The following is a 27254-nucleotide window of genomic DNA, read 5'->3' on the forward strand; positions in this document are numbered from 1 at the left end:
GATTTGTAGTTTTTTTTAATGGGGGCTACCGCAAGGGACACTGGGATGCGTAGGCGTTCAGGGGGAGCTGAGGCGCTGGGGGCCAGCGCGGATCCAGGCGCGCCTTGCGGTGACTCGGACGAGAGAGCCGCAGCCCGGCTGAGCGGAGTTACAGCGTCGCGAATCGGCTGCTGCGGAACCGCAGGGGACTGGGGCCGAAGCATCCCCGCGTGCCGAATCTACAGGCGGCGGGGAAGCGATTAGGTTTACCCGGCCTGTCATGGCGGCGGGGGCGAGCGGGCCCGCCAGCCCCGGGCCTGAGGCGACCGGGCCGGCCCCGCTGCAGTACAGCCTCCTGCTGGAGCACCTGGTGGGGGAGCGGCGGGGGCCGCGCCAGGCCCGGGCACTGGACCCCGCTGCGCTGGGGGGCATCGCCGCCCCGACCAAGAGCGAGGAGCAGAAGCTGATCGAGCGGGTCATGGAGAGCTGCGGGTTCAAGGCGGCGCTGGCCGGCGTGGGAGGTGAGGGGGTGGGGCGCGCCCATCCCATCCCCCTCCTCCCACCGCTCCAGCTGCTGGGAGGCCCCGTGGCAGGAGCCCCCGGGTCGGGGTCGTTACAAGGGGAGGCCGCGTGACTCAGCTTGGAAACGGGACGGCTGGGGGGAGGGGCGGTAAAATGAAGCGGGGGGGAGCCCAGCCCCCCCCCCCCCACCTAACACCAGAGCGAGGCTCAGCCAGTGCAATTGGCAGGCGGCGGGTTTGACAGGAAGGGCGGCGGGGGCCCTTGTGAAGGCCCAGCTGTGACAGGGGTCAAAACCAGACGTGCCAGCCTGGCACGGACACAGCCCCCGTGCTCTGGGTGCTGGGCGCCCACTCAGAACTGCCCTGTTCTGGTCAGTCCCTCTGGAGCACCCGGCCCCGGCCACTGTGAGAAGACTGGATGCTGGGCTAGATGGACCATTGGTCTGACCCAGTCTGGCTGTTCAGTTACTTCCCCTCCCTGTGCCTCAGTTTCCCACTTTGTGTACCGGGCTCTCCTTTACTGGCTCCAGGGAAGGGCTACCTGAGGTGGTTGTAGATGTGCTGTGTTATTAACGTGACTGGGACAAGGGGAGAGAGTCCGCGCTCCTGACCAGGAACATCTTTTACACGCTGTAACAAAGTGGGAGGTGGGGATGTTTGTTGTGATAAGTGCTGTGCTGCTGCAATCAATAGGAAATACTCTGTTCTCACTTGGGGTTTTTGGCTTCTTTAGGATTTGTTTTGGGAGGAGCATTTGGTGTATTCACAGCAGGCATCGATACCAATGTAGGATTTGATCCCAAGGATCCCTATCGTACACCAACTGCAAAAGAAGTCCTTAAAGATATGGGACAGCGAGGGAAGTCCTATGCCAAAAACTTTGCCATTGTGGGTGCTATGTTCTCCTGTACTGAATGTCTAGTAGAGTCTGTAAGTAGCCATCTTATTTCTATCAGAAATGCTTTCCCATGTGCTTTCGTTCTTTGACATGTGCATGCCTATCTAACTTGCTTTTGAGTTACACTAATCTGACCTTGTGTAATGGAAAAAACTCTAGCAGGAAAAATGAAGTACACCTAGCCTGTTGGTTTTCAGTGTTTTCCAGACTCTGATTCCATGTTATAACAGAAAAAAAGTTCAGAACTGTCCTCTTCACCATCTCACCACAGAGAAAGAAAGTGCAGGTCATTACAACCCATTTTAGGCTACACTTGGTAATAAAGATTGTTCCAGTTCAAGGGCTGGATAAATATATTGGTAATATTTAGGACTATATTTTTAAAGCCTATGCCCCCTTTTTAAAAAATAAAATTCTCATCAGTTGTACCCATAATTATTTGTGCCTTTATTAGAAGCAAAGAGGAGGGCAGAATGAAAGTCATGCCCTGAAGAATAATGGATCTCAATCAAGCTAAAGAACAAAGTGACCATGCTTGTCTCACTGATAAAACCCTTGACTTTAGTATTTCCTTAGAAATAAGGCAACAAGTTGCTTTATTTTAGTTTTATATTTGAATTGGAAAGTGTAATTAACTCATCTAGAAGACACAGGTATGTCTACATGGCAATACAATTCCTGGAGCTGGCCCATGTCAGCTGACTTGGGCTGGGGGACACACTATAAAATTGCTGTGTAGACATTCAGGCTTGCACTGGGACCCTCCTCCCTTTGCAGAGTTCCAGAGCCTGGGCTCCAGCCCGAATGTCTACACTGCAGTTTTATAGCCCTGCAGCTCAAGCCTTGCAAGCCTCAGTCAGCTGACCCAGGCCAGCCAGGGGCATTTCACTGCAGTGTAGATGTACCCTCAGTGTCTCAAGTAATTCTCCCCTTCCTCCACGAAGGCCCATACCAAAGTGCAATGGTGCCATTTCCTGGAGCGTTAGGGACAAGCCATATTCACCTGCCAGCTAAGGGGAAGGGAGAGGTGTTTTATTCTCTAAAACTATTAGCATAGCTACTGACTGTTAGAACTAAGTGCACTTTCCTACACTGACTCCACTGCATTTCTCAATTTCATAGTATCGTGGAAAATCAGATTGGAAGAACAGTGTTATTAGTGGGTGTATCACTGGAGGAGCCATCGGCTTTAGAGGTTAGTGGCACTTACTTTGAGCTGTTTCTGTGCCAGCCCTGGCTTTGGACAGGACTGCCCCCTACACGGATGTCCTGCAGTCTTTTCTAGACAGCCCACACTGCACAACACTTACCCATAGTATTAAGGGGACACCACCATGGACCTTCTGATGTTTCAAAATGAGTTACAGTAGCTTTAGGTGCTGCATCGGCATCCTCTGCTAATGTGTGGTTTTAGAATATTTTGCTGTCATCTGAAATGTTTCACTTTCGCCTTTGGTTTGAAAGACCCACACGGGCAGGGAGAGCTGATTGCATGAGAGATGGTGAAACTGACTACACAAGCATCTGTCAAATGGAAAAATGGCAAACCTCTATTCTAGTCTCTCAAAGTAACTTTGGATGTCACCCTTAGCCATGGAGATAAGTCAACAGAAGTGATATTTAAAAAAAAAAAAAGTGTCCTTAATATTAACAACAGCATGTTGTTAAAGGGTCGGATGAGGGCAGATAGCAGAGGGAATAATTGCTGACAGGTCTGTTGTTAAAATTGGAGCTCTTCTGTTAGCAAATACCTTTCATGTAAGTCAGTTTACAAACAGTTATGACACTTGGGTAAGATGTAGAATAACCACTCAATCATTGCACAGGAAATGCCGCCCAGATCCGCAGCAGCTAGCGCACCTGTGCGAGTCTATCTAGTAGCCATCAGAATGGGGCTTAGTCCAGCACCAGTCACTGCTTATCACCTGGGCTTTTGGCAAGAACCCACCAACCGCTCCCTTCTTAAGAATACGCCTGCAGGGGTTCTGCGGTCCTTTTCAGCAAAGCAGGAGTTCTTCCTTTTTCCTTCCTCAGAAGAATCTTCCCAAAGAACATTAAGGGAAGCAAACACCCCTAGAAAGGCTCCTGTGAATACTGTGTCTGACCTGGACCTAATCCTTTTAGAGCTCTTAAAGCAGCTGCTGTCTTTCTGTCCCCATCATAATGTTCAGCCACCCCCAGTCACCTGCAGTGCTGAGATCAGATCCAAGAGAATCCAGCAAACTGCTGAAATGACCATTTCTTCAGAGTCGGCAATATTCATTTGCAGCCCTTCAGAGGCAGAGAAACCATAACAAACCTCAAGCTAATGCAGCATGTGGGCCCAGTTCCTGTGCTTCGAAGCGCAGTGTGTGCCAAATTCCTGAGATGCATCTAAGTCCCCTAATCTGGTTAAAATGGGACTGCAAGAGTCTCTGCATGGAAAACTGTTAGAGGACCTGCAGGTTTCTGCAGTCCTGTAACCTCTTCAAGGCCAGCAGCATAAACTAGTAAGTGGGAAGAAATCCAGCGTGTTTCTAATTCTTTCCCTGCCCTTTTGCATTGCAGCTGGTTTAAAAGCAGGGGCCATTGGCTGTGGTGGCTTTGCTGCTTTCTCTGCAGTGATTGATTATTACCTACGGTAACAGCGCAGTCCTGGGGGGAAGTTTCACCTCTGTTCCAGCGCTGCTGGTAAGAGCTGTGGATTCACCAGGCTTACGTCCTCGCCTTTGGATTGATGATTGGAGCGAACTGGAGGTTGCCTGCTGGGTTTCCTAAAATGACTGATAATCCTTTCACCCCAGCCCTGGCCAGCTGCTTTCATGCACTGCAAGTCTGGAGTTCCTTGGAATCGAGCCAGACTTTTGGACACACAGGGGTTAGTGTCATCATCCAAATGGATAAACTGTCAGTTTCCAAGAACTGAGCCTCTTCTCACTAAGCCTTCCGGATCCCTTGGGGTCTGACTTCTGTGAAGTGTTGTGCTGGTGCTGAAAGAGACAAGCAGTCAGAATCTTTTTATAAATAAATGCAACAATCTGGGTTGTCACTGTTTGCTGCCACTGCTTACCAGTAACTGTTTTGCAACTTGCTGCTTTGTTGGGTAGAAACAAGGCCTAACTCTAGGCATTTTTTAATATCAACTGGGGAGTACCCAACTTTCCTTACCATGTCTTCAAAAGAACAAAGTGGAAACGCATTTTACCTGTTGATAGGGGGCTGCTCGGTTACTGACAACATTTCAACAAAACAGTGTAGGGGAAAGCAGTTTGTTGACAGCAGTGTAATATGAGATAATCTCACTGAGTAGCCACTGTTGGATCAAAGAGTTAGTTCCCAAAGTGGTCTATAGCTTAGCAGGAGCTGCGTATTCACTTAGCAGCACACAAGCCTGTCCCATGACAGACCTGCACCAAGTTTGTGTGCTCTGTGGTGTGGGCTATTGCTATTACTGGGCGCTAGCGCAGCCAGCTGAACTTTAGAATGACTTAGGCCTGATTGATGAGTTCTAATTAAATCATGCACTGAGTGTAGCTCACACCGGGGTGGGGGACTGCTGCAGTAATAGCTAGTTATCGGCAGACTGGGGGAGGGAAGAGTTTATAGGCTCTTCCAAAGGGAGCCTGCGGTTCAAGGACAGGAGGGGTATTCACGCTATACAGCAAGCAGGCGGCTGGCCCCTTTTCACTTCTCAGCTGAGCCTGGCAGCAGAGCTGTGGCTGGAAGCAGGTTGAGGGCTCATGCACTGCGCGGAGACTGTTAAGCCTAGGACTGCCGCAGGGTGTTATGGGATGTGAGCAAAGCCGCAGTCAGGGTGCAGTGTTGTTGCAGTATGCAGCAGGGTGGAGAAGACGGGCTGTGGCAATGGCTCGAGTTGCATGTGTTTACCTTTCCAAGCGGTGCTGAAAGGACACGTCTTCCATAGCTAGCGGCAGTCAGCCTCCTCCAGAGCCTTAGCAGTAGTGTACTCAGAATGGACTGATCACTAGCAGGTGTACTGGTGCCTTAGCGTGAGTTGTGGCTGGGGGGGTCCAGTGCTCAAAACCAACCACCACATTTCTAAGACAGCTGTTCCCTCCTTAGCTTAGCACAAACATGGCTTGTTTGGTATGCTCAAGCCTGGTTAATCTGGTATTAACCTGGTCTGCCCTTATGGAATGGCTCAACCACCACCACTCTCCAGTGGGCTGTAGACCAGGCCCATGAGATGGGGGATTTCCAGCTTCCAGTGTGGGCCTCTGGTGAGTCATGGCCACCCATGCACAGGCTGATAATGGCCCTGGTGCCTTGACAGCCAGTGCTTATGTGGAAAAGAGAGAGTAGCAGCCTGGTTTGCTGAAGCACAGCTGAAACCTGTCCTGTCTTCCACCCCCAGCTGCTCCCACTGAGCTGGAGAGAGGTGGGAGCCAGCACCATGGGACCCGTCAGCTCTCAGAGGTTTCCAGCGGGCACTGGCTGCTGTTCTCAGCAGTGGCTCAGAGTGACCCTGATGTGTGAATCTGCAGTCAGCACCTGGTCTTTGCAGCTTAACCAGTTCTGAGCTAAGTCAGTAAGAAGGCTCCCTCTGTTTATACATGCCCTAGAGCCCTGCCTGTGTTTGGAGCTGAGAGCCATGCACTACCCAGCAGTGTTTGCAGTGAAAGGAGGAGGCAGCCTGAGCTGAAAATAGCCAGCTCACTGCCTGGTGAACAGCGACGCCACAGAGCTACTTTGTGTGCAGCCGTCTGGCTTTGCATGTTTATTAACGGTTTTCACATGGTTTACATCCATTTAAAGTTTGTAATCTACAGAAGTTAAAACAGAACACAAAAAACCTCTTACCTTAGTAAAAGTCAAATGTTACTGAACCGCTCTAGTCTACCTGTAGCCACAAGAGTCCAACACCCCCCACCCCGCTGTAGGAAAAATGAAAATACAGCCCTGGGATTGCCACAGCTTCTCCAGCCCTTGGAACTGGCAGGGGTGGAGGGCGGTGCAGTCTCCCTTGGGGATGACACCACAGCTGACAGACTTAGGTACATAAAACACGTAGGGATCCCTTGTGCACTTAGAGCAAATCTCAGCTCAGTTTTCTAGGGCAAAGTGAGACACCTGCTCACTGCATCCAAGCCCTTTCTCTGCTGCTCTGCAAGCAGGCCAGAGGCGCAGAGGCTGGCGTGTAAACCCTTTAGACTGGCTTGGAAAGGCTTGAACTAGCTGCTTCAATGCGGTGGGACTAGCAGCTGTTTTCACCCCCTGCAGCTGGTCGTTCCCACATGCCTGGTGCTTTCAGCAGAACACAAGTGGGCAGTACATGGAACAGTCGGCAGCAGTCGGGCAGTGAAAAGTAATGCTACTCTTACAAGCGATATGCTTGGTCACCACACAATAAACCCACTGTCCATCAGCATTTGGCACAGAGAGTGGGGGCAATGCGGTAGCGGGTTGGGCTTTTCCCCACAAGAACAGCGGCTCAGCTCAGGGAACAGGGTGGGTTAGTTTCCTTGGCAGGTACCAGCACCTGGCTGCAGGCTCCGGGGTGGTGCGTGCTCAAGGTACGTGAAGAGGAGCCAGCAGAACGCTGGGCACGTCCTTCCCAACACAGACATCAGAACCAGCCCAAAGCCAGCAGGCAGAGCCATCGCCTCCTTGCCCCAAGAGCTGGCACTGTTAAAGGGGAACCAACTGTCCCAGGGGGACGGAGCATATCCACCCCTAGCAAAGTGGATAAATGGAAGTGCTTTAGCTTCTGACACGTCATGCTGGTGGAACAAGGCAGGAACACGTTGGGAGAATCCAGCTCCTGTTCTAAACAGATCTGGCTTTCCGGCTCCACGCGGCAGGAGAAGCCCTGCCACTTGCGTTTGCTGGCTGCTCCGAAGTGCTTTGCTTTGGTGCAGGCAGGGACAAAAAGAAGCCGTTGTATTCCAGTCCCCCAGACTCAGGCAAGGGGTCAGCATGTGTGTGTGATAAGCATCAAAGCAGCTTCTGGCCCACTCCGTCATCCAGTTCTCAGAATGGTACTTCAGCTGAGTGGCTACTCAGTGCCGCTCACGGAGGGGAAGAACAGGCCTCTGGTTAATGCCGTGGAGGATGTCGAGCTGCCCTGGTACATGGCGCTGCTGCCTGGTCTGGCCTTGCCTCCCTTAAGTCCGGTGCCGTGACGGCAGTGCGTAGCTGGAGAGGAATGGGGGCGAAGGGCTAAGGCATTGATATTGATGAGGTATGTGAGACTTTCGGGGCTGTCAGCCTTCCCTCGCCCCTGCAACCTGATCACTCCAGCAGCTGTGCTTCAGGGATCACCTCATTTACACTCCTGTACCTAAACCCCCTGGAGACACAGGCGGGGCTCCATGAGCTATTAACTTTTTACTATGAAGACAGAGGGCGGTGGGAGGCAGTGGTACCATAGCTGGCCAGCCCGTTCTTTCCACACCGCACCAACCTGCACCGGCTGGCTCGAAAAGCACCTCTCTTCCCCAGCCCCCACTGCTCAACACCGAGGGAGATAAGAAGCAGGGGGAAACAGCCACAGTGCTACACGACAAACAGGCAGAAAGCACAGGCCAAGGGCCTTAGAGGACTAAGCCATAAAGCACCTGGAGCAGATGTTAAAAAGCCACCCCCCCACTCCTGTGACCAAAGGTTTGCTCAAAGCGGGAGCAGAGTCCAACCTTCACACGGTCAGCAAGGCAGAGCAGAGTCGGCCGTCTTCCTGGGTAGAAAGGGGGAGCCCTTGGTCTGTTCTCAGCCTCGGCAGCACGAGATGCAAGCCAAGGCTGCACATGCAGGTCCCGGGGGGACGGAGCAAACAAACAGGCACTGGTACGATGCTGCAGGCTTCGAGCTGGGGGAGACAAGGGAGACGCTTGGCTGAAACTGTAGAGGGTGAAAAAGTTGCGACGGCCTCCAAAGGAAGGAGTCTGGCAGGAAATGGACGAGGTGAGAAGCCCACGGCCACAGCCCTTGTCAGTCACTACCTCTGCTGTCAAACGAATATACATACAACAATTCCTGCACACCAAGGTACGTAAGACACGACTACTATACAGAGGGCGCGCGGGCCTGGGCTGGGGCTGGAGCGTTGTACAAAATTGTACAAAAGACGCAGATGGGGCAGTCCTGGGAAAGTGCCCCTTTCTCCCCGCCGCAGGGGCAAGGCGAGTCTGCTACCCCATGGTCTGCGAGGCTGGGATTGTGTGCAGCTGGGGCCACCCCAGCGCAGGCTACACGTCTGTGGAGAAGTAGAGTGTGTTGCGTTTCAGCTCCGTGTAAGAGATGGGCGGGTGCTGCAGATAGTAGAGGAGAACCTGGACCTGCAGGGACAGAGAAGAGAGCAGGGTCAGCTGTCACACAGGGAGCTGGCCAGCCCCTGCCTCCAGCCATTCGAAGAACCGGCGGAGGAACAGGGGGGAAGGGGAGGATTCGATCCATGACGGAGACTAAAACCCACCCCTTCCCCCCAGGGCAGATCAGGGCCGAAACAAGGCTGTGTTTTAAGACACATAACACAGAGCTGATGGGCTTGATCCACAGTTATTCAATACGGCAGCACCTACAGGCCCCGCTCAGGATCGGACTCCATTGCGCCAGGTGCTGTACACACGAACTCTAAACAATGCAGGCAACACAACCGTAGTGCTATTGTCACTGACCCACAGCTCAGGATTTACCCCCGCTGCCTGGAACAGGAATCCCGCCTGATAAGACAGAAGGGCCAGGGGGAGCTGCCTCCCCTCAGGCAGCACTGTGCAACTGGCCGGGGGCTTTTCATCTCCAGAAGGAGGCAGCAGCAGGATCCTGCTCTAGGCTGAACCAACGGTCTGAGCTGGCAGGGCAAGATCCATCAACGGCCATCAGTTAGCAGAGAACTGTCTCCCCACAGGGCGGCTTCTGCTGTTTCCCAGCAGGGCAGGCTGGCGGGTGCGCCTTGCTGGGAGATGCCTGCCCCATATGCCCAAGAGAACATGGATGGGGGGGATGGAGCTAGGGCATCAGAAACATCCACGGTGAACCACCCTGCGGGGACAGGCAGTGCTGCCGCTGAGGAGGCTGGTGCTGCTGTTGTACCCCTCCCCGCCCTCCCGACCCCAGGTACCATGGGTGGGTAGGATGGTGCATGCACCAGGGCAGTGCATGGTGGTGTGGACCGCAGCGCTGCCCTGACTCCTGGGAGTGGAGAACGAGGACGGGTCAGCGTCACGAGCTGTGTACCTGTGCCATGACGTCGTGGGACCAGATGTCCGAGGCCAAGGTGAGGTGCCCTTTGCTCTCCACCTCGGAGGGTCTTAGCAATGTCGGGCCAAAGACCGTGGCCAAGTTGTGGAGGGACATTTTGTTGATGGGCTCCTTTTCAGCAACCCTGCATGGGCAGGAGGGAACAGTCCACTTCAGGGGTGGGTCTGAGCTGCCCTCGCAGGCTGCCTGGCCGGCTGCGGGGCTCCTACAGCTGCTCGCGCTCCTCCCCGACAATGGAGGGGGGAAGAAGAGGAGAGAGCTGAGCCCCTCTCATTCCCCCTTTCCAAACCACCCCCTCGGGCTGAGCGCTGCTGGCCATAGCATCTGCCCTGCCACCCCGTCTGTCCACCTCCCTGGGGGGCTTGCTGGAGACGGGGGGCCCCACTTTGAGCTCTGTGCTGCTGGCTCGCGCCCCGTGAAAGGCCTGGGGTGGCATCTGAAGCCGTCCAGGACTCCCCAGCACCCCATCTCCGCCGTTGGGAAAAGCCCCCCGGCACCACGGAAACCAGCATCCATCCCGACTCTGCCGCCCCGCGCTGGGGGGCAGCTGCAGCCCCTGCACACTGCGCACGTTGAGTGTGGTCCAGGGGACCAGATGTGAGAACCAGCCGTGCCCAGTTCTCAGGCTGGAAACCAAAGCGACTTTCCTGCCAGGCTCCTTGGCTCGCTGCCTGCCCCCGCCCCTTTCCCTGTTTGATTTTAGCCCAAACCAGAGAGAAAAACGCCTCCTGAAGCAAGTCACATGAAACTTGGAGCCTGTTTCCAAATTCCCCGCGAGCTTCGAGCCAGGCTTGTGCGTGTGGAGCCAGCGCCCTGAACAACACCACGTCCTTGGCCCAGGGGCTCGTAAAGACAGAACCTTGTCAGCAGGCGTCATACCCAGAACAGCCGCTGCGCTCCTCCCCCGCCCACCTCGGCACAGCTGAGACACGGCAGCGGGCGTGGCACAAGGGCACAACCAGGGCACTTCTTCACCAGGGCTGCCAAGGCGTGAGCAGCTGCCGGGTGCTGCGCTCCCCACGGCTGTCACGAGGGCGTCGGTTAGCACCGTGGCAAGCTCCGGCACCTGCAGACTTTCCTGCAACCACCCACGGCCTCCTGCACTACAGGGAGGGGGGGCAGCGACCCGGTGGCCACCCCAGCCCAGCAACAAGCGCCCCCATTTCCGTGCCGAGCAAGCAGCCCGAGTGCCTTCTCGGGCCCCGCCCGGCGGCCCCACGAACCTTTTCAAGTGTTCCAGCAGGAAGAGGAAAGTGATGAGGTTGGGGTCGGGCAGCGAGCGGAGAAGGTGCATCATGCAGTTTTCCTTGGCAGCGGGATCCGAGAGGGCTGGAGGGAAGGAGAGCGCCAGCGAGTGGGCACGGCTTGGCACCTGCCGGCACTGACAGGCCCGGAGGCTCCACATTGGCCAAAATGCATGAGCCCGGCCGAGGAGAGCCCCCGGACTGAGAGCGCCGTGGGGCCACGGTGTGCTCCCAGCTCCTGGCAGGACTCTCAACCTCTCACCTCGAAGCAGGCGCCAGCCTCCGGCTGGCAGCCAACCCCCAGGGAAGCCTGTCCTGCAACTGCCCATGGCAGGGTCTGGCAGCTTCCTCTGGGGACACCCTGGTCTGAGCCCTAGAGCCACTTGTAGCAGCTCAGTGGGAGCCAGCCCCCGCCCCCCAGGAGCAGGCTGTGGAGCGGGTGCAGGAGGTTACGGTGCTAGGGGGCGGAGGGTGAGCACGAGGGGTTGGATCCAGGCTCAGAGCCGGTCCAGGGCACTGGGAGAGGAGTGGGGCACGTGACAGCACACTTCCACCTCCCAGCTGCAGAGGGACCCCGGCTGCGTCCCGGGGTTTGGTGGGGCGACCCGACAGCAAGTGGAAAAAATCAGGACAGGGCTCGGGGGGCAATAGGCGCCTGTATAAGACAAAGCCCCAAATATCAGGACTGACTCTATAAAATCGGGACATCTGGTCACCGCGGGTTTGGGTCGCACTCTGCACTGTGTCCTGCCGGAAAGCTGCAAAGCCCTGGGCACTGCCGGGCTGGAGTCTCACCTATCCCCTCCATGAAGGCGGGGTACAGCCGGTCTGTGAGAAGGGGCTCGGGGAGCTCGCGGAAGTACAGCTTCAGGGTGCCCGCGATGGCGTTAATGTCCATGTCGCTCAGCATCACCAGGATGTCCTTGTTGTCTGCCGGGAGGAACACATGCACCCAGGCCATGAGGACACTGCCCCACGCCAGCTCAGCACTGCCCTGGATGCTGCCAGGCTCCTGAGTCTCCCCAGCCCCACGGGAAGGGCACCAGACGCTAGCACTCCAGCCCCCGCCGGACCCGTGGCTCTGGGGAGATAGTGCTGCCCAGCGGCTAGTGTCTGACTCAGAGACCGACTCTCTGTGCAGCCCGGCGCCTGTCCGTGTCCCCTTCCAGCTGCAAATCTTTATCGCCTCATTGGCTGGGGGGGATCTGCACACCAGTGCAAAGAGTGATTGTTATCCCATTTCCTGACCAACTCTGCTGCATTGTGTTCCTGTGTGCTGCCAAGTAGCTGCTGTGCTCCAGCCCAGAGGTGGCTGCATGTCAGTGGCAGCGGAAGGGACTCCTCCTTGTGTGCTTTGGGACCTAGAGACGAAAGGTGCTGGAGAAGCCAGTCATTGCCTGGTTCGGTTCTGCACCGCCTCCTGGTGCTGGAGAGTGAGGGGGCCGGAGCAGGGCTGTGATCTCTATGTTCACCGGCATTGAACCCACCCCCAAGTGTTAGCCATGGTGGTGCTGGGCAAGGACAGACTGGACGGGACTCACTTGCATCGAAGACTGCCTTCAACGCCTGGATGTCCGTGGCGACTCCGGAAATCCTGTAGATGCCAACCTCCTCGATGCCTCTCTTCTCCACCTCCTCGACACACTGCCGCACGATGTACGGCACCTTGGAGCGCTCGCGCCTGCGGGTGCAAAGCAGCGTCAGTCTGAAGAACCAAGGCTCTGAACCTGCCGCCCCCCAGGGATGGAGGAGGTTTCAAACGGGCACAGCGCCGTGCACATGGGACAGGCGCTGGGACCTGCGCCCGCTGTTCTGGGTGGGCTGGATGAGGCTCAGGGCGAAATGCCAAATCAGGAGGAAGAAGCGGGTGAGGGGGAAAAAAGCCCAACCCCCAATCCCGGGCCGAGCGCCTTGGGCTAGCAGAATTGGAGCTGGGCCTCGCCTCTGTTGAGGGAGGGGCCGCACCTGCTCTGCTCCTGGGAGGTCCCCATCTTGGCTCCGCTCCAGGAGAAGAGCCGTGCCAGCCCGCGGGCCGTGCCGAGAGCCGCACCAGCGGGTGGGCTGAGTGGAGGGGCTCCTAGCACACGCAGCGGCAGGGAGGGACCCGGAGGCAAAGGAGGTTGCAGGGACCCGCTTGGCTGACTCCGCCTGGGAGCCCATCGCTGGGGCCGGGCGTGGAGGCGGCACGTGCAGCGAGGGCACCAGCCCCTCGCGCTGCCATGCTCAGCCCAGGCCATGGAGGGCGCCCCAGCAGCCCACTCGTTTGGGGCCAAGGGGAAGGGAAGCGCCTGGGTTGCCCCGGGCCTGGTGGCCGTGGTGCCAGGGACCTACTTTGTCACAACGCTGATTTTCACGCCGAAGACGCCGGTCTGCTTTTTGGACGGGGTCCTCTTCAGGCTCATGTCCCGGCTGCTGAACTTCATGGAGAACTCCACCTTGATCTGAGGGAGGCACGAAGGCTCAGTCGCAGCAACGCAACCATGGCTCCCCTGCTCGCCGCAGCGTGGCCCAGCCGCGGGCAGGGAGCCGAACGGGCCGCGATGCATCCCTGGCCGGGTGACGCCGAGCAACTTGGGAAGCCGGGCCCTCCTAGCCGGCGGGCACGTCCGCCAGCAAGGAGGGAGCCGTCGCGAGCCTGAGTGCGGGAGCATGGGCAGGTCCTGACTCTCGGGGCCAGGAGAGGCTCCCTAAGGAGCGAGCGCGGAATCAGGCCTTCAGCTCACCTACCCCATTCATCTCAATCACGTCCATGTGCCAGTTCTTGGTCTGCACGGCCTGCGGGTCCAGCTGCAAAGAGAGAGGAGCGAGTGAAACTCCCACGTGCTCCCCTGGAGACAGCAGAGCCGGTGGCCGGCTCGGTCGAGAGCCCCGCATCCCGGGGCACCGTTCAGGGAGGCGGTTTGTCTCAGCCAGGCGGCGTGCCGGTGACCCCAGGTGACACGCTTGCCTGGCTCAGACTCGATCAGCAGGACTTCGCAGCTGCCAGCCGGAAGGCACGTGCTGCCCCGTTTCATGCGACACCGGCCAGCACAGGCAGGGCTGTTCACGAGCCTCCCATGCCAGCCCAGCTGGGGAGCAGCGCTGACCCCAGGCGGGCGTTTCCCTGGGTGGGGCATGAAGCTGTGCCGCGAGGTCTGGCACGGAGGAAGCTGCGTATCGTGGCAGTTACAGCCACCCGTGAGCTGCAGATGGGAGCTGGGGCCAGAGGTGACCTAGTCAGGGCCGCCGAGGGAGCCTGCGTAGAAGCTGGGATCGGCCCAGGCTGACTGCCCAGTGCTCTGGGGCTGGCCCTCCTCCCTGGCCGTGGCTGGCGCAGCGAAATGCCCCCCCCAGGCTGCTGAGCCTGGCAGCAGCTCCCACAAGGCAGGGCTATTTCTGGCGGCAGTTCAGTCAGACAGGACGGGGGCAGCGTTTTCCATGCAGACAGCTCCCGGGTCGCCAGCACTATTTATAACCCCTGGGAACCATGGGCTCCGCTATTTCCGGCCCTCCACGTTAGCAGACAACCCCAGCCAGGCCCCATGTGGCTTGGGCACGTGCTGGCCGAAGGCATGCTGGAGTCCCCAGCGATCCCAGCACCCGCCCTGCAGCCAGCCGCTCAGGTGCTGAGCACGGGGCAGGTACGGTGCCAGCGCGCGGAGCCTGGGTACTCCCACGGCGGAGGGGCTGCAGACACGGCAACCCAGCCGGGGCCCGGGCGACGGTCACGGGCGACTCCGGGCCGGCCCGGGAGCAATCACAAGCGGCGCAGTTTGGTTGCGCTGGCTCTCAGCGCTGTCTGCGAGGGGAAGCCCAGAGCAGAGAGAGCTGGTGGGAGCGGAGGGGACAGCACAAGCCCAGATGCCTCCTACTTTCCAGCCGCTCTCACTCTGCTCCCACAGCGAGGTGGCGTCCAGCCAGGAGGTGGCAGCACGTGGGTCTAAACCACAGCGGGGAGGCAGCCGAGTTTGCGCACAGACAGGATGGGAACAGGGGTGCAATTAGGGGCAGGGTCCCAGGCCCTCCCCTTGGCCAGCCACAGCACCATAGATTCAGTCTCTGCTGCCCTCTCCAGCGGATGGAGGCAGTCCTGGTCTGCCATGGGAGAAGGGGGGGGGAGCTGCAGGGGACCCCTTGACCCAGCTTCCTAGAGCCCTGGCCGGCCTCTCCGGCTCCTCCACTTGCAGGCCTGCTTGGCGCACACATGGCAGGTGACCGGGCCCCCGGCGGGGATGATGAGCTCCAGATGCGAGCGAGAGCAGGCAGGCCAGGAGCGAAGCCAGGAGCCCTGGGGCCAGGCGGGCTCAGACAGAGGGCACCTGGCCCGCCTGCGTTCTGGGGCAGCCATGCTTTTCCTTCCCCACCTCCAGGGTGCCAGGGAATGAGGAGAGGCCTCCCGGGAGCTCTCCTGCCCCTGCAGCCACCCAGGCTTGGCAGGAGTGACCCACGGCTGCTGACCGATCGCAGAGGGGTCGGTGGCTGGCTGGTCCTCTTCTGACCCCCGGCCGCGGGGCAGGGACACCGCACGGCAGCCCCGTCTGCAGCCATCCCGCCGGCCTGGCAGGGCTCGCTGGCCACCGCAGCCGGGATTGACTGGAGCCATTCACTCACTCCCCGCCACAGGGTGTGTGAGGAGCAGCCCCAGGGTGGGAGATGCAGAGGCTCTGACTTCCCCCGCCCCGGGCACAGCTCCACGGTGCACCAGCCTGTCCGCGTAGCCCAGGGCAGGGCTGCTGGGCCGGTCACGTGCTGCCTGGCGGAGCTGCAGCCCAGCTGTGCAGAGCTGCGTTCGCTCAAGGACACAGCGTTTCTCTTTGGCATCTCCGCTCTCAGCAGATGCTGCGGCGAGGACACGCTGTTCCAGCGAGGCTGAGCCAGCACCGGCTTCCCAGCTCCTCTCTGCCCCGGGAGCAGCCCTAGACACCACGCAGGCCAACGCCAGGGCCCCTCGTACCGTGGCCGCGCAGCCGGTGGATGGAGCGCGCCATGGGACCGGCGGCAATCTGCTGAGAGGGGCGTGCGTCACAATCCCCCGCCTGCAGCACAGACCCGGGCCCGGGGTCCCGCTCTCGCCTTGGCCTGGGCGCTGCCCCGTCGCTCAGGGCAGGCACATGACCTGGCTGGAGGTCCTGAGGCCAACCGCTGCAGTCATGGCTCACAGCCAGCAGCAAGCGCGCCCGGGGCTCGGGGCAGTGTCGGGGAGCAGCTGGGCCCCCCCAGTCACACAACGGTCCGGGCTGGCTTTGGTTGGCCCTCGCCCCCACGCCACACCGGCTGCGGGCCACACCCCTGACCAGAGACGGGACACAGAGCCGGGCGGACGGCAATAGGCTCTGAGGGCCGATCGCCCACTGGCCCCCCCTGCCCAGCCCACTGGGGTTTGATGCAGCAGGGGCCCAGGTGAGAGCTGGGCCTGCCTGCGGGAGGGGACCCAGTCACTGGGGCTCAGGGAGGCAGCGTTCCAGAGCACCCCCTGGGCCAGTACAGCCAAGCGGCCCCCGCAGAGTCCCCATGAGCTGCCAGCAGCCTCTCCTCCCAGCGGTTGGGCTGGAGAGACGCGTGGCCTTCAGCAGGAAGTGGGGGGCTCCCCCAGGGAGTTACAGGACAGCCGGGGGCACCCCGAGTCAGCTCCAGCCAGCGAAGCGTTCGGTCGCTCGCGTGGATCCCAGCCACTCCAGCCAGCCAAGCAACTGCTGCTCACAGCAGGGGGAGCGCTGGAGCCTGCTCCTGACCTGCAGCTGGAGAGACGGCGCCTCCCTACAACGCCAACGCCCCCCCCCCAACATGCTCGGACCTGCTCCTAGCGCGGCCAGCCAGCACCCTTCAGCCCCCCCAGAGCAGGCCCAGCGCCCAATGGCCGGTGCACCGCAGGGCAGAGACATGGCACAGTCTAGGCCCCGGGGCTGAAAGGGGGAGACTCGTGGAAGCTCCCTCCTGCACTGCCTCTCGCAAGGGGACAGGACGGGGCGCTCGGGGGGGGGTGAGGGAGTCCGGGGGGGGGGGGGGGGGCTGGCGGGGCAGAGCAGGCCCGTGCCAGAGTCAGATTAATCCCCGGCTGGAAACGCAGGGCAGTGAAATGGCGGCTTAGTGAACTGGGCTCACGTCCTGGGGCGCCAGCCTCTCCCTGCGTTCCCGGCACGGCAGGCCAGGGCTGGCCAGTCCCGCTAGAGGGTGAACGAGCGGGGAGCCTGCTGCAGCCAGCGAAGGCGCGGAGACAGGTTCCCTGCCCCAGAGGCCCGGCCCCACTGTGGGCGCGTGGCAGCGCTCAGCCCGTCCACGCCGCAGGCCAGGCTGAGCTGGGCGGGCGGAGGAAGGGGCCCACTGGTTTCTCTCGCTGGCGGTCCCTGGGCCATGCGGAAGAGCTGTGGTTTCCAGCCCTCAGCACAAGAATGTCTCCTGCCGTACATTCCCTGCAAAGCCGCGCAGGCCGGAGCCCGGCAGAGTCTGCTCCCGAGAGGCTTCCACGAGGCGAAGCACGCCGGGACCCCGGGCGCTGCCAGGCTGCCTCTGGGCCTCGGCAGGTTTAAAGCAGGGTCAGGAGTGCAGCCGAGTGTTTCCAGTTACAGCCCTGCAGCTCCCCGGGGCCCCCCAGCACCAGAGGCTGCAGCACAGCTCCAAGGGGCCAGCGCATTGGGTGCAGGCAGGGAGGAGGGCGAAGTGGCAGAGACTCACCCTTCCCCGTCACCCCGCCTGCCCCCACCCCACGGGGCCACGAGACCACACCTGAGAGACACGCCAGGCTCGGAGAGAGCCCCGAGCCCCGTCTCACTCCCTGAGCACGCCGTGCTGGCAACGTGGCTGCCTGGCTCAGAGCCTGGGCCGGGATCAGCTGCCCCATCACCGGGTTTGGGCCCCCCCCCCAAGCCCCGTGGACTCCGTAACATGAGCCGATGGCACTGAACTTCCCTGGAAGCTGCCACAGCCCCTCCCCCCCTCCACTGCTTCCCCCCAGGAACTTCCAAGGGCCTTGAAGTCCACATCTGGAAGGGCGGAGGGGCTCTGAACAAGCCCTTTATTAAAACCAGGTTAGCCTCTCGCTAGGAACCGTGAACTGAGAACACCGCCCCTTCCTGCCCCCCAGCCTCACCCGGGCCCCCTGCTTCACGGCCCGGCTGCAGGGGCGCCCCAAGGACAGGCCGGGTAGAAGGGACGCACAGCCAGGGAAGGACACCGGAGTTACTGAAGGGCTAGTGCCAACGCTGCGGCGGAAGAGGACCCGGGCGCACGGCCGTGCCCACCCGCCACAGGAACCCATGCGGGCAGCGCCGGATCAGTGGGGCCTGAGAACACAGCCGGCCCGGCAGGAAGTCCTCGTCCTCCTGCGCGGGGGGAGCTGGTCGCACATCTCCACGGCCACGTACCTGCACGAACACGGCAGCCGGAGGGAGGGATCTGGCTGCCTTCGGCTCCCCACGCCCTGCCCTCCGCAGCAGCCTGACCCAGGGAGGGCAGGGACAGACCAGCAGGGGGCAGGGCCCCTGCCATCTCTAAACACAGTCTGCATGGGGCCTGTACGCCCCAGCCTTGACCCGCCTGCCTCTCCCCACCGCGCGCGGGAGAAACCTCACCCGAGCCCTGCCCCGCGCGGAGAACGGCATCTCACCTCCGCGCAGAGCGGGCTGGAAACCCAGGGCTTGCGTCTCTTCTCCCAACCCCCGCGCTGCCCACGTGGCTAGAAGGGGAAGCACCGCCTGGGGAGGCGAGGTCCCAGGGGAGCCGTCGCTGCAGCTCACTGATCCATGGCCCCGTGGGGCTGTCCCCCGACAGGCGGGGGGAGGGGGTGTCTCAGGCCAGCTCCTGCAGCACTAGTGCCACCTTTGCGGCTAGCATTCGCTGGCCCGCGGATTGCCTGGGCCAAGCTCCCCTCGGACCTAGCCATGACCCCTCCTGGGCACGGGGCAGGGCAATGCGAAGGAAGCGTGCCCAGCGGCTGCCCATGCCAGGCCTGTGCTGGGCGGACACAGGCGACTCCAGACCGGTCAATCCAGCTCCTTGCGCGCAGCCACGAAGTGTTTCTGGAGCCCAAACAGCAGCCGGCGGCCTAGCAGGGCCCAGCGCGGCGGCAGGAGGCTGCATCGCGCTGCCAGGGGCAGCCTGGTCCAGCCCGTCTCTCCCCACGCGGCAGGGTGAATGGGAGGCTCCCGCGCCCAATGCCAGGGGCACCTTCTGTGCACCAGGTCCTGCCCCTCGAACGCTGCGCCTGGCGGCACATCCACTCCTGCCGTCACCCAGGAGAGGCTTCCAGGCTCGCGGGGAATTTGCCTTTTTCCAAGTCAGTCGCCGCCTGCTTTCAGTGACTCCAGATTTCACTCCCCTTGGGGTGCCCAGGGACCCACACACTCCTCCAGAGCCTCTCGGATCAGGGCAGCTTTGTCCGGCCCCTGCGGCACGAGCGCAGTGGACGCCCCAACGCACGTCAAGCCAGCGTCTCCGGACACGGTGCGGAGGGAAGATGCACGGCTGGACCGAAAAAAGGAACCAGCTCCCCTCCAACAAGCCAGCCAAGCCCTCTGGAGCAGGCTGGGAACGCTCCAGCATCTCAGTAACCAGGCGTCCCAGCCCCCGCAGCCTAGGACAGCGCGCGCCTTGCAGAGGAACGGCTGAGTAAGCTGTGGTACGGGGGGAGGCAGAGGAGACCTGCAGGTCACGGTGACAGACACAGCCGTCCACGCCCCCCTGGCATGCAGCGCTCCTGGCAGGAACGACATGAACGCACAGCACAGCCGTGCCCGGGTGCCAGCCCCACCAGGCCCCGCTCCCACTGTTGCAGTGGGTGGGCTGTTTGGTGGCCAGAGTTGAGAGATGTTAGCCGGCTCCCGAGGACGATTCAGTTTTCAGCTGCCAGCCTGGGCCGCCCAGCTGCCTTTCGTAGGGCGCAGCGGGCCATGTCGTTGCCCGTCTCTGCGCCAGGGTGCCTCAGCCACTTCTGACGGGGAAACCTTGTGGGGTGCCCGCTCCTGGAGACCGTCGTCCCGGAGGAGGCCTGGCAGTGATCTGCAGCAGCTCTCACCAGCACCAGCAGCGATGTTCGCCCCAGGGCTCCGAACTGGCTGCCCGTTTGCCTCCATCCATGTCCCCTCCCATGCCAGGCCCTGGCAGGGTGCACCCAGCTGGGAGCCTAGACACCTCCCACGGCGCCTCGTAGAGCGTCGGAGACCCTGATCCCAGCCCGGCCCCAGAGAGGACCGGTGATGAGCCCGAGGTGGCACCCGGAGGTTAAGCTCAAACGGCCTAAAGGGGCCCCTCATTTCGGGCACAAACTCCAGCTGGTTTCACGGGACGGCGAGCAGACGGCCCACGCGTCACTGGCTCCTCTGGGCAATTCCGGCTTACGGGACTCGTCCCAGGTGGCAGAGGGAGTCCGTGGCGAGACCAGGAAAAGAACCAGCAACGGTCTCCAGGGGCCACCCAGCCCAGCCTCCGCAGGGCCAGACACAGCAGGGCGGTGGGACAAGCCTGGCCGCCGAGATCCGCTCCCGCCCTGAAGCACGAGATTCAAGGACCTTCCCCAGGCAGCAGGCCCCAACCTGGCTGCTGCAGCAGGTCCCGGAACCGGTGGGGGGCAGCGTCCTCGCCTGCCACTCTGCCCCATCCGCGCGAGACCCACGGCCCATTCACGCCACACCAGGGGCCCATGACACACGGGGATTCACACCCAGCCCCGCCGAACCCCACCCCCTCCCCATGCAGCTGCTGCACGGGGCAGTCCCTGCTCAGAGCCGGCTGGCCCCCGGCCGTACCTCGCCAGCTGCCGCCTGCGCGGGGCAGGAGGAACAGCGTCTCTCATGACGCAGCAAAGCGCAGAACATCACCCTCCCGGCCAGGGAGTCCCGCTGCGCCGGCCCCCCCAGAGCTACAGCGGGGGGACCCGGGATCAGCGGCCCTGGCACAGGAACGACCCAGAGTGCGACGCGAGGCCCTGAGCCCCATGGGCCCCACAGGTGTGGGCAAGTCAGAGCTGAGCAGCCGGTGCCCGCAGGCCAGGGCAAATCCTGGCCATGCCCAGCCCCCCCAGCCCGGGGAAGGGGGAGACGGGGACGGCACCTTTTGCCTGAGCAGCTTGCTGCGCACTCTGCCCCACAGCGTGGCTCCGGGGTTGGAGGGGCGCTTGTTCCCGGGCTCCTCCAGGCAGCAGCGGTCCAGGCGCTCGCGCACCGAGCTCAGGGCACAGTCCGGCTGCACTAAGACGTCCGTCATCCTGGGCTGCCCGCTCTGCTCTCCGGAGCGCAGGGAAAAATCCCCCAAGCCCCGGCCAGCAGCGGGCGCGGATGCTGAGCCCGGGAGAGCAGGACAGAGAGTCCTCCCCGCAGAGCCCGGGCCAGCACCGCAGCGCAGCCCCAGCCCTCCCCCTCCGAGGAAGTGACTCAAAGGCAGGCTCCCCCCACCCCCTTTAACTCCTTCACCGCCTGGCACCAGCAGAGCCTGACAGCTGCCGGCGCAGCCCAGCTGCCCTCCCCAAGGGTCAGCAGCCGTTAACTCCTTCCCTGCCGCGCAGCGCCGGGGGACTCGGCTTCCCGGTGGCCAGCTAGCGTCAAGCGCAGCGGCCTCGGCGCCTCCCGTCCCCCGTCAGCTGGAGCCAGGAACGCTGGGCCCTGTCTCGGCCCTGGAGCGAGGGTCTGCAGCCAGGGGAGCCGGGGACCTGAACCCCAGGATCCAGCCACTAGCCAGGCTGCTCGCCCGCGTAACGCACGGGGCATTAGCCTCACCTGCACCTAGCCCCTGGCACGGGCCACACGGGCTCACGTCTGATGAACCCTTCAGATCTCGCACTAGGGGCTGGGCTGTAACTCTGGGGTGGGGAGGTCGGGGGCGTCCGCCTGCGAATTACCCCCATGCACAGAGCAACGCGTCTCTACCGCCTTCCTGTCATGGCCCTGGGGTGCCCCGGGCCCCAGCCTGGCGGGGAGCTTTGGTGCTGTGTAGCCACAGCAAGCACGACCCTGCCCCAGACAGCGGAGAGGCCATTTCACTGCCTAGTGCCAGCCGGGGTCGCTTTGATCAGCACCCAGAGAGCTCTGCCCTTGCCATGGGGCAGGGGGACGCCAGGCAGGTCAGGCCCAGAGCAGAGGCTGCGTTGGGGTGGAGGAGCATGCGAGGGGCAGGTATGAACCCCAGCAATTCCCCCAGCCCTGCCCCACGTCAGGCAGATTTCCCCACTCACGTCAGACGTGCTCAGGGCCTGCCCCGGGAGGAGGATTTCTGGAGACACAGGCAAGGCTGGACGCCAACCTGGGCCCCTCTCCCCTGCTGCTGCCCTTCCCCAAAGCTGGATCCTGCCTCTGAGGAAAGGGAAGCAGACGAAAAAGCTGCCAGGGGCCAACGCCAGGGCTACAAGCCCTCCCTCGCCCGGGCAGGGGCTGGCCTCGCCTGGCTCGGGTCTCAGCCCAGTGGCTTTCAAGCCGCCCCAGCGAGAGCCGCAATGGCACCAGCCCAGCTACGGGGGAGACCGCAGCCAGGTCATCCGGGAGAGATGGCCGGGTGGGGAGCACGCGTCCCGTCTCTTCTCCGTCCCCTTGGACAGCTGCTCCCCCAGCCCAGGGCCCATGGAGCTTAGCTGCCTCCGCGCGCTTCATCTGGGTCCCCCCCCCACTGATCCAAGATGCCAGCTTGGCTGGAAGCCAGCCAGAGCCTGGGGTACTAGAGCCCACGGGCTGGAGGCCAGCAGCTTCCACCACGCCGGGACAGACCCAGCCAGCCAAGCTGCACCTGCAGCGTGGAGACGGCCGGCTTCCCCTGCCCCTCCACCCAGCCCCGACACGCATGCGTCCAGAGCGCCAGCCTCGGCTGCTGGGACCCTTGGGGAGCCAGCCCCACAAACCCGGCGGGCTCCGAGCAGCGAGTCCCCCCCCCCCCCAGCTCCAGATGCCCGTGCAATGTCAGCCGGCGGGGCCGGGCACGCCTTCGCCAGGGCCTGGGCACACCCTGCACACAGCTGGCAGGCAGAGCTTCCCACCCCCGACGTGCCTGTGCCCTGGGGTGGGATCCCGGCGCCTCCTCCCGCTAACAGCCCAGGCTCTCCACGCAGCCCTGCATGCCGCCCGCCCGGCTCACCGTCCCAGCTCCACAAAGACAGGTTGGAATTGGAAAAAATACAGAGGACGGCGGCACAAAAGCTGGGGGGTCTGGGCCGACACCCACCTGAGGAGAGCGTAACAAGCCGGGGCCTGTTCAGCTTAGACAAGGGACGGCTAAGGGGGGTACGGCAGAGGGCTGGGGTGGTGCTAGCACACCGAGAAGTGTCACTCCCCCCTTCCAGGCCCCCAGGAAGCAGGGCTGCCCAGTGAAATGAACCAACCTAAGGAAGGGCTTCACCCAGCGCCGGTGGCCTGTGGAACTCCCTGCCCCAGGACACGGCGAAGGCCAAACACAGAACTGGGTTCAGAAAAGAACCAGCGCAGCTCCTGGCGGATAGGTCCATCCGTGGCTATTAGCCAAGAGGCAACCCCGTGCCCTGGGTGCCCCTAGCCTCTGACTGCCAGAAGCTGGGGCTGGACGACAGAGGCTGGGTCACTTGCTAATCACCCTGCTCTGTTCATTGCCTTGGACACACCTGGCACCGGCCACGCGCGGCAGACGGGACGCTGGGCTGGATGGGCCATTGGCTGACCCAGTGCTGGCGTTCTCCTATCGAGACCCCGTGGGGGAGGGGTTTACCAACCTGCCCTCCCCCTGTGCTAAGGGGGCAGTGTGTCTGGGACAGCAGGAATCGATTCCGGATGGATTTTGCTTGCGGGGCCTGGCGCGTCCCCAGGGACAAGAGGCCCAAACGCTACATTTGCATATTGAACCATTTCCTGGCCTGATTTACAACCCCGACGCCACACGCCGGGGCAGCGGAGAGCGGGAAGGGGGCCCAGGCCCCAGAGCAGACATCTGCTTCCCATTGCAGCTTCCCGGCTCCGGAGTTCGCTCCACAGAGGCCAGGCCGGCTAACCCACAAACACCTGGGGAGAGGGGGCAGCGAGACGAGGCTCTGAGGAGCGCGCGGGTGGAGGGCGGGGGGTGGCCTCTGCCGGGCTACACAGCAAGGAGCCTCCGGCATAGCAGGGGCAGCTTTACGGGCTGGAACAGACGGACACCAAGCAGAGGAGAGGCCCAGCTGGATCTCAGCAAGCCGGGACCGTGGAAGCAGCATGCTGTGGTTAGCCTTCCAGCGCTGCAGCATCCCCAGGCCCCGGTCACCCCTCCTGTTCCCCAGCTGGCACCAGCCGCCCCTCTCCATCCTGATCTCAGGGCACGAGCTGCCCATCTCCCCCATGCAGCCCACGGGCCAAGGTACCAGGGGACGCAGCGTGGGCGAACAGCTCTGCCACCCCCCCTTCCCACAGGGCCCCGCCAATCACCTCCAGAGAGCAGCACAGCCCAGCTAGCCCGGCCCCCGGACGCTGGGAGATCCGGGCACCCTTCTGCACCCCAGGACTCGCCCAGGCTCCCCTGCGCCACCAGCCGCATGCAGCAAGCTGAGCTCAGCCCGCAGCAGATCGGCGAGAGCACACGCTGCCAGGCTGCAGCCGGCACGGCCCATCCAGGGGCTCCTGCTCTGCGCGAGCTGCCCGGCCAGCTGGGCTCTTGGAGGAAGCCAGGATGGCGGGGCTGGGAAGCAGCATTCCAGCAGAGGCTGTTGCTCGGTGAGCCCGGGAGAGCCCGGGCCTTTGTTAACAGCCATGACGGGAGCCACCGATATCCCTCCCTCCCCAGCCCCGCGCTGGATCGGGACTGCCCCCGCCCCCTGAGCATGTAGCAGTCCTGGGGGAGAATTCCTGCCTGACCCCTGCTGGAGACCAGCCTACGCCCTGGAGCATGTGGGTTGAAAGCCTCGCTCCCACCAGCACAGATGCTGAGCCAGCTTCACACAGGCCACCTGCCTGCCCTCACAGGCGGCTCAGCTTCTAGGGCCCAGGGGCCTCTGGCCCATGCCTGCCCTCCCAGCCTCCACCCCCAAGATTCACACAGCCACGCTCTTCCTCCAGACCAGGCTCCTGCTGTGCCCGGCCCCACAGCGGCTCCCGTGTTCCCTGACTTGGGGGCAGCGTGACTCATGGGGTTGACACAAGGCTATTTCCGATTGCACGGCCCCACTGGTTCCCCTCACCCCACTGATCTCCAGCCGCCGGGACCCCCCGTCCCTGCCGCTGACTCCTTCATGTATTCCCAGGGCCCCCTCCCTCTGAACCGAGTTCTGGCTCCCCTCCCCGTCCTTCCTGGCAGCATCGCCCCACCCCAGCTCCCCTGGGGCTGGCCAGCACAGCCACTTTCCCATGGAGCAGGCAGACAGGCTAAGCAAGCCGGGGCCTTCAGAGCAGCGCTGGACGAGCGGGCGGGCTGGTCAGGATGGCAGCCCCCAGGCACCACGGCGTTAGGGGGCTGGAACTGGGAGCCAAGGCCCAGGCTTCTGAATGAATGCACTGCCAGGTACCGAGCGGCCAGCTGAGGAGTCCGGGACAGGGCAGCCTTTCCGCTCCAGCTGGGGCGGGAGCCTCAGCTTGCTGCTCCTCTGTCGGCACGTGAAGTGAGTTTGACAGGTCTCAGTCCAGGCTCAGCAGAGGGGCCAGGAGACCCAACTCCCCTCGTGCCCCTCCAGAGTGGAGCTGAGGCCCCATGGCATGGGGAGGCTGGCCCCACCCCGCCCTGCGGATACACAGCTGCAGCTGGCAGCATCCCGACGGCTGCACCGGCTCGGGGCCAATGGGTCCAGCGCCAGGACAGCGTAAGGCAGAGCAGCCAGTCTCCGCGGGGCTGGGGCCGAGCCCTAGGAAAGCGCCGGTGGCTGGGGGGGGAACAACAGCTCCTGGCAACCCCCCCGCAGCCGGGAGTTACAGCACCAGGCTTAACCCCTTGGACCCGTAGTTCAGGCTCTGCCCAGGGCCTGGGAGAAAGTGCCAGGGAGCCGGCCTCCAGCCAGCCAGCCAGCCACACGCGGCTCTTCGCTCCCTGCCCGGGCAGCTCGCCCCACCCTGGCCTCACCAGTGCCCACGAGGGCCCCTGCGCTCCCGGCCCACGAACCTGCGCACGCTGGGGCTGGGCACAGCCCCTCCTGGCTCGTGAGTGCCCAGAGCCGGCATCCTCAAGCCAGGGATTGGTTTTAACCTGTGCTTGGGGGGCTGGGGTGAGCCTGGCAGCTGCCCCTCCTGGGCTCCAAGGCAGGCAGACTGAGCCCCCACCCCACCGCCCTGCCCCAGCCCTGGGGGCGCGGCCCAGCCCAGGAGCTGTGGCTGCCGGTGTTGGCTGGACCGACCCACGAGCAACCTGGGCCCAACCAGCCCGTGGCTGCTGACGTCCTACGGGACTGGGAGCGAAGGCCCGCAGGGCCCACAGGCTGGCAGCAGAGCCTAAGGGGCTGGACCGTGTCCTGGGCCCCGGCCAGGGAAGCCATGGTGGACTGTCCCGCTTCCTGTCACCAGCCCCACGCCCCCATCTGCCCCACATTTGCAAGAGGACGTCCAAAGCCCGAACCCTGCCCAGCCCAGAGTCCTTCACTCAGAACAAACCCTCCTCCCGCCAGCCGAGATGCCCCTGCCCAGGGTGCCCAATAGCCCAGGAACCTGTTGCTGTGGCATGCCGTGCCCGACAGAGCAGCCGCCTGAAATCCTCCAACCGCCACAGAGGGATTCACCCGGCGGGGATGGGTGGGTCTGTTCACTGTTTGCCATCCATCCCGGCCCTCCAGTCTCCCGCCGGCGCGCTGACCGAGGCCCTGGTCTGCCAGAGGGGCCCCGCGGCACGACCCGAAGGAAAACGGGGCACGGCTCCAGCCAGCCACGGGGACGCTGATCCCACATCCAGGGTCCCGTACCTGAATGTGCCCTCCAGCCCCGCACCCCTCGCCATGGAGCCCAGCGCATGCTGCAGCATCCCGCAGGGAGACAGTCTCCATGGTAACCAGGACCCCACCTCCAGCTGGCGGAAACCAACACCCTCCCTTGCACTCCAGAACAGCCACCCCCTTTCCTGCCCCTGCTGGCACCCTGCCCCCCACGTGCTGAGCCAGGGCACGTCCCTGGGGCCACAGCAAACCCCCCCTCATCCTCCTGACCCAGCCCGGAGGAGACTTGGCAGTTGCCCTGGCAACCCGGTTGCTATAGCAGCAACGGAGCGGGAAGGGCTGAGCTCCGCACCGGCAGCGAGCATGCGGACGGGGTGCACTGGGTGGGACCACAACCATCTCCCTGGTCTTAGCCAGGCCCGGGGGAGAGGGGCCCAGCTCGGCTCCCGTGCCCAGCCCCTGCTGAGGTCTGTGGACAAGGGCCTGGCCAGCGGCTGGGTGGTAGTGTCACCGCCAGACTCGGCTGGATCGGGGCCCTTCGCCTGCCCACAGCAGCCCCGGCTGCCAGGGAAACAAGCCGAGAAGGGAGCAGGGGTGGGAGAGGGCAGCCTGGGGCAGGCCCCCCCGGGAGGCCACGAACCTTCCTCCTCCAGCACCCAGTCGCCCTGGCGCTC

The 27254-nt window shown here is 62.5% G+C and overlaps 2 protein-coding genes across 5 annotated transcripts in view; one reads left to right on the forward strand and one right to left on the reverse strand.

The window, feature by feature from the left end:
* The first annotated feature begins 65 nt into the window (after nt 1-65).
* On the forward strand, nt 66-4436 carry TIMM22 (translocase of inner mitochondrial membrane 22). Its single transcript, XM_067565876.1, has 4 exons — nt 66-500; nt 1234-1430; nt 2521-2593; nt 3946-4436. The coding sequence occupies exons 1-4, from the start codon at nt 260-262 to the stop codon at nt 4020-4022; spliced, it is 588 nt and encodes a 195-aa protein (XP_067421977.1). The 5' UTR covers nt 66-259; the 3' UTR covers nt 4023-4436.
* Nucleotides 4437-6100: 1664 nt separating this feature from the next.
* Nucleotides 6101-27254, reverse strand: part of ABR (ABR activator of RhoGEF and GTPase) — a 70817-nt gene continuing 49663 nt past the window's right edge. For 3 of the 4 annotated variants that reach the window (XM_067565871.1, XM_067565872.1, XM_067565874.1), the window contains 7 exons: nt 13566-13625; nt 13170-13279; nt 12380-12519; nt 11634-11768; nt 10818-10923; nt 9571-9718; nt 6101-8672 (listed from right to left, as the gene is read on the reverse strand). In XM_067565871.1, coding sequence (XP_067421972.1) covers nt 8583-8672; nt 9571-9718; nt 10818-10923; nt 11634-11768; nt 12380-12519; nt 13170-13279; nt 13566-13625 — 789 coding nt within the window. In that variant the 3' untranslated portion in view covers nt 6101-8582. Of the gene's footprint in view, nt 8673-9570; nt 9719-10817; nt 10924-11633; nt 11769-12379; nt 12520-13169; nt 13280-13565; nt 13626-20861; nt 21053-27254 lie in introns of those variants that run through there. The other variant, XM_067565875.1, reaches the window with a different exon arrangement.

This window comes from Emydura macquarii, unplaced genomic scaffold (assembly GCF_026122565.2).
Source record: "Emydura macquarii macquarii isolate MOO-44397 ecotype Brisbane River unplaced genomic scaffold, CSIRO-AGI_Emac_v2 contig_2699, whole genome shotgun sequence".
NCBI lineage: Eukaryota > Metazoa > Chordata > Testudines > Chelidae > Emydura > Emydura macquarii.